Source organism: Apus apus, chromosome 13 (assembly GCF_020740795.1).
Source record: "Apus apus isolate bApuApu2 chromosome 13, bApuApu2.pri.cur, whole genome shotgun sequence".
NCBI lineage: Eukaryota > Metazoa > Chordata > Aves > Apodiformes > Apodidae > Apus > Apus apus.
The window spans coordinates 134112-143879 of NC_067294.1; the positions used below are offsets into that span (position 1 = coordinate 134112).

Here is a 9768-nt window from a genome sequence, read left to right on the forward strand (position 1 = left end):
GAAAGGGCTGTAAATTCCCTCCCCATCAGCAGGAGTGCAAGCTGCCAGTTATCTTCCACTGGGCTCTAAGAAAAAGGAGCTGAGCTAGTAAAACAGCTAGATGTTAAGATGACAAACCAGAGAGTGATACTCATTAATTGCTAACGAACCATCCTTCCCTTCTTCCCTGTGCCTTCCCCATAAATATATACGAACCTCTATAGGTCTGTGGGAGAAGGGAGGAGACTGTATTTCCTACTTCGCAGATGGGAGAAAAACAAAAGGGAAGCAACGTGCACACAGTCGCTTGGCGGGTCTTGAACAGACAAACTGAAATACAGCCTGTCTAGGCCATTGCCCAGATCCACCAACAGTCGTATTTTGGCTACAGGTAAGAACTGTGCTCTGTTTACACAGCCCTAATGATACGCACGACTTCTAAATGTCAAGATCCAGACCTCTTTTCAGGCACCCAAAGTCTTTCTTGTGTTAAGATTTGGGCAGTCTTGCAAGGATTTGGAAAAATAAGCCAGTATGAAGCTGGAACTAAATACCACCAAGTAAATGTTAAAACTTAGTACAGCTTCAGAAATGCTGCTCTTAAGCTTCTGGAAAGAGCTCATACACAGCATGTATAGGAACAGAAACATACCTGCTTGCAAGGACAAGCAGTTCTCAAACCCAAAGAGGGATGTCTTCAGGAGGAAGACACGCTTGGAAGTACTTGGACAACCTACATATCTCACCTGTAAGCTGCAGCTCCGTTGAGTTCTGGGTGGACAGTTGCAGGATCAATACTGGACCACTGAGCTGCTAACATCAAGTACTCCTTATTAACACAGTTCCTCAAAACATCAGGTATGTGACCTATGAGAGCACAAAGAATGACAAAAAACCCCTGACACAGCCAAGAAGGGCTCATTTGCTGAAGCATTTACAAAGGAAAGTAGAAAGGAAATGCACGTTTTTTTCCATCTACCTCCACAGGATAACACTTGACAGGGGAGAACACCCCCTGCCCTCTAAACAACTGGTCTCTGAAGAAGAAAAGAAACTGATTCTTCTTCCCACTTCTGTGATCTTGTGGAAATTATTGGCCACAAACTGCAATTGCCAAGCCTTGCCTTCCCCAAGCCACAATACGTGCTAGTTCAGAAACAAGTGTACAGTATAACTGTTAAAGGAATTACTACAAAGGATTTGGAAGATGTGCTAGGAACAAGGTTTTCCCAGGGAGGGGAAGTGCCACCTCAGCATTAGTTACGAGTTTCTCAGAAGGCAGAGACAATTGTCAACTTAGGCTCCAGTTCCAGAAAGCAGTTACTTAGTCTGAGTTTTCAGAAAAATCAGCACAATCCTTGCCATGAACTAACATAAGAATCCTAATTCAGCAGCAGCTGCAGAGCGCAGTCTTCCTCATTACCTGTAATAGCTCTGCGGATCTCCTTAGCTGCGTCTTCTCTGGATTCAATGGAAGCCTGCTCACTGTACCAGGCAGTGTGAGGGGTGCAGATCACGTTGGGTGCATCTTTTAAGGGCCCCTGAGCAAAGCTGTGGGGATGGGTGGGGAAAGAAAAATGTGGTTTCTCTCCAGACATGATAACCCCCCCATCATCTCCAGTATCACTGTAACTCAAATAAAACCACACAGAAGAATCATCCAGCAGAGGCAAGCCATGGGAAAGCAGCAGGCATGCAAGCAAAACATTACCTGAAAGGCTCAGACTCATGCACATCCAATGCTGTTCCTCTTATCCTCCCCTCTTTCAAGGCTTGAGCTAAGGCCTTCTCATCTACCAGCCCTCCCCGGGCTGTGTTCACTAAGAAGCAGCCTTGGCGCATCTGGAAGAAGAAAAACGTGAGGTTGTTTGAGAATGAGACTTTCTGTGGAAGCTAAGTGAATATTGGGAAGTCTACTGGAAATGAGCAGGAGCCTGCAGTGATTAGATGAGGCCTGGACGAACTAGGAGTGCTCTCACTGCAAAGCTAACCAGAGGGGAAATGCCTGCAAGCAATGCTTGAGAAATTTGCTTTTAAAATGAACAAACAAAACCACAAGACGACAAGGGCAAAAGTGGAACTTTCTGCACTCCATATTCATCCTACTACATTAAAAAAGAAAAGAGGACATGAATAAAGTATCCAGCTATACAAAACTGGACTACAATGTCCAGATGTCTCATGAAAGGACAGAAAAGCATTCATAGACTAGTGGAGTAGAGCCCGGGACTGACTTTGCAGTGGGCTTGGGTAGAGAGACTCTGGCAGAGATGTGTAAAAAATCTTACACAGCCCCAGCCACACCACATCTGGTTCTAACCAGCACAGTCAATTATGCATTTTAACAGTCATTTGAAATTACTGAATCCCCTAAAATATTCTTTATAAAGGAAATTACTTGGCAAAAAGAGCCAATCCTATTCTTCCCTTAACATGAAATTCCATACAGCACAAAGCACAGGCACCCGGATCCACACGCTCCCAGCCTCCAAAGGCAGCAGGAGGCACACAGCAGAGGCAGCAGGAGGCACACGCTCTCAGCCTCTGTGAAAGCAGCAGTTTCTGTTTGCATTCATTTCCACAGTGCTCTGTGGGGGAAATCAAGCTCCTGCTGCACCTGTTTAATAGTGAAGTCATTGATGAGGTGATGGTTATGTTCATTCAGGCTGCAGTGCAATGTGATGCAATCGCTGTGCATTAGTAGATCCTGCAGGGTTCCTACTCGCTGTAAACCCAAGGATCGCTCCACTCCATCCGGCAGATAGGGATCATAGAAAATCACGTTGAAGCCAAAGGACTTGGCTCGCAGAGCCACTGCCTGTCCAACTCGGCCTTCACAAAAGAAAACCCACAATCATCAAGGAAAGGTAAAACAAACTTTAAAGACAAGATACTGGGGTAGACTGGGAGCCTACACTGGAGTTTACTGCCAGGGCCCTGAGGTACTGCAGCCCTGGGAACCCCTACAGTTGCCACAGGGATCCAGAGGAGGTTATTCAGTGCTGATCCCGTGTGGCTCATTCTAGTCCTTCCCCATGCAATAGCCAGAGCTCAGTCTGGAAGGAACACTTTTTCACACTAAATCTGGACCCTGGGTCAGAGGCAACAGTAAACTGATTACAAGAACTTGGAGAAGGAATTGGTGGCTTTCAGGTGGCTTTGTTACTGCTACAGAGCCTTGCACACAGGGGAACAGTCACCAAGAAGAGCTGTCTGAATGTTCCAATTCTTCTAGCCATTTGAGCATGAAAAAAAAATAACTCCCCAATCCCATGATAGACACCCAATTCTTGAAGAAATCCAGCAGCACAGAATAGGGCACTAGCACTCCTTATGAGTCAGTGTGTTTCACAATGAACAGCTGTAAAATTATCACTTTTTCAGTCTGTGACTCTTAGGTTCCCAAAAACTTGGACAGTTTGGTTTTCAACCTAACAATTCCCATCACTTACCCAGTCCAATGATGCCCAAGGTCTCCCCACGGATACGCACGGCGCCTCCAGCCACCTCCCGGATCTGCTCCACGCTGGCGGCGCGGTTCCCTTCCCGCATGGCCTGGTGCAGCCAGGTGACCCGGCGGTAGAGGTTCAGGATGTGGCAGAGGGTGGAGTCAGCAGTCTCCTCTACTGAGGAGGAGGGGATGTTGCAGACTGCGATGCCTACAAAGCCACAGACGTCTTATGAGACTCTGAGCATCACAATGCTAAACTAAGGGGCAGCTCTTCAGGAACAAGTGCTGAAAGGTAGTTCAGTGCTCCAGAGCTTCTGGCAAGAAAGAAGTTCATTCTACAGCAATTCAGGTGTGACCAGCCAGCTTTTTAATCCCAAGGAAATACCATTCCTTCCTTAAAAATACTCATTTCAGCAATACATTCACCAGAAGAATAAAAAAAACCCAAACCAAACAAAAAAACAGGCCAAAATTAGAAAACTGGGTCATACAAGTGATGCAAGAAACTACTGTAGAAGATCTGCACCCAAAAAGACGCACTTGTTACAGAGATTCTCCTGACATACTAACTGGCAGACTGCAGAAGAATCAAGACAGATGGTTGAGCTCTTTCATGCCTCACAGTCCAGATGCTCACTGCAAGAACCAGCTTCTCCAGGAGCAACAATAAGGAACTAACTCATTAAAAGCAGAGAGAAGCCACATGAGCCTCTCTAAATGCAATTGAAGCATGTCACAGTCCTCTAGAATAACACACAACCACATGAGACCGTCTAAGGAATGAGAATCTTTCTTTCAAGACAGCTACCAGCTCCAATACTGCTCAGCTTCCTAAAGGTTCCTGACATGAAGCAGCTCTAAATCTTTTTATATGAAAAGTTTTCAATGTACTCAGATATAACACAAAAAAACATGTCCAGTGTTCCACCTCACACTCAGTTCTGATGGCAACCGAGCCCAAATGGTGTCATCATACCTAGTTCTGCAGCAGATTTGATGTCAACATTGTCATAGCCACTGCCAATACGCACAATGACCCTGAGGGCTTTGAATTTCTCCAGATCCTGACGAGAAAGAGTAATGGTGTGATACATCAGAGCTCCTACTGCCTCGTTCAGCACCTACAACAAAAAGCAGCCCAAATGAACCTCTGCCTTGGATACTCTGAGAGGCAGAGCTCTGAGCCCAAATGCCTGTGTGTTTCCTTGCCCACCTTCTCATGGATTTCCTGAGTTGACTGAGCGTCACAAAACGCCACCGTAGCAACATCCTTCAAGATGGGCATCTCCACTGTGCAATCTCGTCCATCCAGCAGCGCAACCAGCGGCCGCGCTGGCATCGGGCCATTCACAATAGGAGGCCGTATCCCTGTCAGGAAAACCAGCAGGAATGGTAACATGAAGGACTCTGCAACCCTCATTTCCTAGTCCAACCATTCACTAGTTCTGTTAAAAGTCTGCAATAGTTAGGATGGGATTAGTCAAAGCAAAATAAATAAACAGGAAACAAGCACAGGAAAATGAAGCTTGGAAAAGAACAAACAACCTCTGCCCACCACCAGATAAAGAAAAACAAAGCATGTTTTATCAATAACGAGACAGTAAGAGGCGGTCTGCTCAGCACGCCATCTTACTCCTTAAACCGGTTGTAAAGCCACTCCAGGCCCACTCCCCATTAACCTGGGCCGCTCTCCCCCCTCAGCAGGCCAGGATACCAAACCTATTTCCTCCTGGAGCGAGCAGAACTGGCACACCCCAGGGGGCCCCTGACAGCTACTGGCAGCCACCCCTTTCCAGGAGGCCGAGGCGCCGGCTCCCCCGGCCGCAGGCCGACAGGCAGCGCGCCGCGAAGGCGCCGGGTGGGAGCCGGACAGGCGGCGGGGCCCGGACGGGCTGCCCGCAGGTCCGCTCGTCGCCGCTGCGCCCCGCAGCTCGGCAGGGCCTGCAGCCGCCGCCGGTCCCCGCCGCCCGGGCTCCGCGCGGCTGCCAGGCGCGGCCCACGCGGCGCCGCTGCCGAGGCCGCCAGCGCCGCCTCACCTTCGCAGATCCGGTCCAGCCGCTGCCGCTTCACTTTGTGCCGGTCCATGGGCCGCGCCGTGCCGCCGCTCGGCGCTGCGGAGGGACACGCCGCCGCTCGCCGCCGGCTCCCGGGAGGAAGCGGAAGGGCCGGGCCGCGGCCCCGCTGGGCCCCGCCGCCTCACGGGCGCTACGGCCTGCAGCGCCGCCCGCTTCCGCTTCCGGCCCGCGCGCGCCACCGCCCCATAAGCCTCTGCGGCGCGAGGAGCGAGGCCCGGCGGGGCGGGCCGGGCTCTCCGGTGCCCCGGGGGGGCCTCGGGCGCCGCGCCGGGCGGGCCCTGCGGGAGCGGCGTGTGCGTGCGGGCCGGGAACCGCCGCCACGGCCTGCCGGGGAGCCGCGGGCCTCCCGAAGGGCGCCGGGCAGCGAGGCAGCGGCGGGAGGGGCTGCCGTCCGGCTGGCCCAGGCCTGCGGTACAACGCAGCCTCCGGTAGCCCTCCCGGGAGCTTCCGAGCGGCGGGCGCTGGGCAGGGAGAGAACTCCCGCCCCCGGGTGCCGGAGAAACGCCGCGGTGCCCCTCAGCCCCCAGGAGCCCTGCAGGCAACCGGAGCACGGACAGAAGTGGGGGAAGCTGCGCGGTCTGCTGGGTGTGCCTTCCGGCGGCGGCAGCGCGGCCGGACCCGCCGGTCGCTTCCGCCTCCTGCCGCCCCGCCGGCTGGCTGGAGCGCCGCTCTCCTGCCGTGCGCCCCCTGGCGGCCTGGCGGGCTCGCTGCTGCTGCTGCCCCGCAGCCCCGCCCCGCAGCCCCGCAGCCCCGCCCGGCCCCGCAGCACCTCTCGCCTCCGGGGAAGGGCCGAGGCCGGCGGCGGGCGTGCGGAAGCCCAGCGGCGAGCCCTGCCTGCTCACCTGCGGGCCAAACGGGCTCCGTGCTCCGGAGCACACCGCATGCGGCACCGCGAGTCTCCCTGTACGTCTGCGCCGACTGACCTTCACCTCTATAAAAACCCCGGTCAAAACCTCCCTGAGCCCAGTGAGGAATCCTGGACTGTCAACGGGATCTTGCTGATGGCCCCTAAGGCACAGACTTTGGTGGATGCTTAAAAAGTACAGGCGGGATGGGAGGGAAAGAGGGTTTTTTTCTGAGACAAAGAAACTGGAAATCCTAGAATCCCTGTTGCCAGGGGCAGAACTAGTAGAGAGAGTCTGGTCCATCTGGACACAGCAGGTCTGTTGTGGTCCAAAGTCCTGCCATGTGGGAGTGGCTCGTACCTGGGTCTTTCCTGATAGTCTCTAAAGCACTAATGCTGCTGATAAGATGTAAAGTAAACAACCCCCGTGCTGCTGCCCTGCCATGTGCCCATCTCTTTGACACGCAAAGAGGGAAAAATGTACAGGAGCGATTAAAATAAAAACCTACTGCAAACAGCTGGAGCCTGCTGCCCCTGGTTCTGTTCTCCCCCGCTCTGAAAGGTGGGAGGAGAGACCACTGCCCTTTGCTGTCCTTACACCTCTCCATTCATCTTCATAAGTGACCTGGATGTTGGGATCAAGAGCATCCTGATGAAGTCTGCGGACAACACCAAGATGAGTGGAGAGACTGACACTCCAGAAGGGAGAGCCACCCTCCAGGATGACCTAGACAGGCTGGAGGAGTGGGTGAGCAGGAACTTTAAGTTCAACAGGGAGAAGTGTGAGGTCTTGCTCCTGGGAACACATAACCCAGGAGCACAGTTCAGACTGGGATCCAGCTGGCTGGAGAGCAGCCCTGTGGAAAGGGACCTGGGGTCTTGGTGGAGAACAGGCTCACCATGTGTGCACAGTGAGCTGCAGGGCAAAGAAAGCCACCAGGATGCTGGGCTGCATCAACAAGGGCATCACCAGCAGAGATAAGTCATCATCTCACTCTACCTGTGCTGGTCAGGCCACACCTGGAGTATTGCTCTGGGCTCTGCTCTACAAAAAGGATGGGACAGGCTGGAGAGGGTGCAGAGGAGGGCCATGAGTATGATCAGAGGACTGGAGGACCTGCCATATGAGGAGAGGCTGAGAAAACTGGGTTTGTTCAGCCCTGAGAAGAGAAGACTCAGGGGAGACCTCAATACCACATTCCAGTACTTAAAGGGTGGCTGCCAAGGGGATGGAGCTTCCTTATTTACAAGGAGTCACACGGAAAAGACAAGGGGTCATGAGCCCAAGTTGCTCCTGGGGAGATTCTGATTGGATACAAGGTAAATTTTTCCCCATGAGGACAGTCCAACATTGGAACAGTCTCCCAAGGGAAGTGGTAGATTCCCCCACAATGGACAGTTTTAAGTCTCAGCTTGACAGGGTGCTGAGCCACCTCATATCAACTACAGTATTACCTAAAATGCTTGAACCAGAAGATCCTTGAGGTCCCTTCCAACCTGGCATTCTATGATTCTCTGAAAAAAATTAGACTTAAGGTAGTAGAGCAGTGCTTGTTCTAAGGAGCTCCTCCTTTCTTCTCTCAAATAAATACTTTGGCTTTCCTGTTACAAGTAATTTTTCTTCTGAGGTGCTCATCACTTGGATTGCTGGAGTCTGCCATCCAAGCAGAGGCACACCAGCCATTGCCACGTGCTCAGCAGTGCTACCACCAACATCAGCCGGTCAGCTGTGGCTTTTTCTACAAGCTTGGATACAGACTCCACTATGTCTCTGGATAACCTGCTCTAGCACTGCACCAACTTTTGACACAAAAGCTTTTCAGCCTGAACAACCCAAGCTACACATTGTGGCCATCATCACTTCTTACATCCCCTGCCATTGCCAGAATGAGTTTGGATTTGTCGCCTTCGCAGCTCCCAGTCCAGTAGCTGTATGTTGATAATAGATTGTCTCTGAAACTCTTCTTTGCCAAGCAAACAAGCCCAGCTCTGTTAACCTCTTTGTAAGTCACATGCTGCCATCTTGGTAGTCCTCCACTGGATTCTTTCTAGTTCCTCCACATCCCTCTTGAACTTCAGGGGTAGGAACCTGCACACAGCAGTCTAGGTGTGGCCACACCAGAGACCAGTAGACAGCAATAATTTCCTTCAGTCTCTGGCCATGATCTTCCTAATACATTGTGGAGCCTGGGTTGTCTTATTCAGGATCTGAGCTTACTCGTATCCACAGCAACCTCCAGGCCCTTCCAGTGGGGCTGTTCCTCAGCCAGTCAGTCCTCATCCAGACCAGATGCATGGGGCAACCGTGCCCTGTCACAGAACTGCACACTCCTTCCTGAGCTTTACAAGGTGTCTGCTGACCTGGTCCTCTCATTTCTCAGAGTTCCTCTGGACTGAAGTTCTGTTGTTCAGCTTGTCAGTTGCTCACCCAAAATTAAATTTGCTAGTTCCTTTTTCCTGTAGGATGAGTTACAGGGTTATTCTCAACAAAGATATAGCCTACCCAATAAACTATGTACCTTTGTACCTACCCAGACAGGCACCTAAATGTGTCTGATTTTCCTGCTGTGAACCATGCCGAGGCTAAAATGCAAGAGCAGCTTTGAATGTTTTATTCATAGGAACAAAAGAATAAAACTGTCTGAGCCAGAAGTGGCAAAATACCACAGGCACTGAAACAAAATACTATGGGTGGCTGCTTTGGGTGTCAAACCCATGAACCCTCTTTGGCAATGAGCAGCTAGAGCTGTTTAGGGCACTAACACTGATGCTAGGAAATGAAAGAGGTTTTTATTTGGTTTTCTGTGAATACAGACATTAACTTCTGCTGGGTTGTTTGCATTAGGTTAATATTTCTGTAGTGTACAGGTGTTAATATGAGCTGTGAGTGTCTGCTGTCTGTCTCTAGCCCTGTAAAGAGCAGAGTGTGACGCTGTAAATATTAGCCCAGGCAGAGAAGTGTTTGCACAGCCCTCCTCTGTGCTGCCTCCTGCAGTGGTGCTCTGACAGCACTCCTTGCAAATGACCCAGCCTCAGCTGTCAGAGCTTCAGCATCTTCCACATTGTGCAGTAACATGCTCTGGTTTTGACTCAAGAAGGGTTAAAGAGATCAAATCCCCAAAAATGCAGCAGAAGCAGCAGTGTGCTGTGATCTTCCCAAGATTAGTATGATAGAGAATAAGGTACAACTAAGTAACTCAGCACACACTGCAAACAAAACTCTTGCTTGGCCAAACCCACTCTTCATGAACTGTGGCCCTCACAGACCTAGAGAAGAACTGTCCAGCACATCACTGGAACTGCTACTTGCTTAACATAGTGATAGTCATTACAGAGGGAAACACCAGTTCTGGGTGAAACAAATTACTGGGAAAGATCTGACAAGAATGTACCTACTATGAGCCTTAGTCACATACCTA

The 9768-nt window shown here is 51.2% G+C and overlaps 1 protein-coding gene across 2 annotated transcripts in view; it reads right to left on the reverse strand.

Annotated features, from left to right (window-relative positions):
- The window catches only part of LOC127390072 (C-terminal-binding protein 2), a 40447-nt gene that overhangs the window by 3675 nt on the left and 27004 nt on the right, over positions 1-9768 (reverse strand). Inside the window, exons 1-8 of one of the 2 annotated variants that reach the window (XM_051631234.1) lie at positions 5467-6136; positions 4644-4798; positions 4407-4551; positions 3432-3638; positions 2597-2811; positions 1691-1821; positions 1403-1530; positions 726-846 (exon numbers count right to left, since the gene is read on the reverse strand). In XM_051631234.1, coding sequence (XP_051487194.1) covers positions 726-846; positions 1403-1530; positions 1691-1821; positions 2597-2811; positions 3432-3638; positions 4407-4551; positions 4644-4798; positions 5467-5515 — 1151 coding nt within the window. In that variant the 5' untranslated portion in view covers positions 5516-6136. Of the gene's footprint in view, positions 1-725; positions 847-1402; positions 1531-1690; positions 1822-2596; positions 2812-3431; positions 3639-4406; positions 4552-4643; positions 4799-5466; positions 6137-9768 lie in introns of those variants that run through there. The other variant, XM_051631233.1, reaches the window with a different exon arrangement.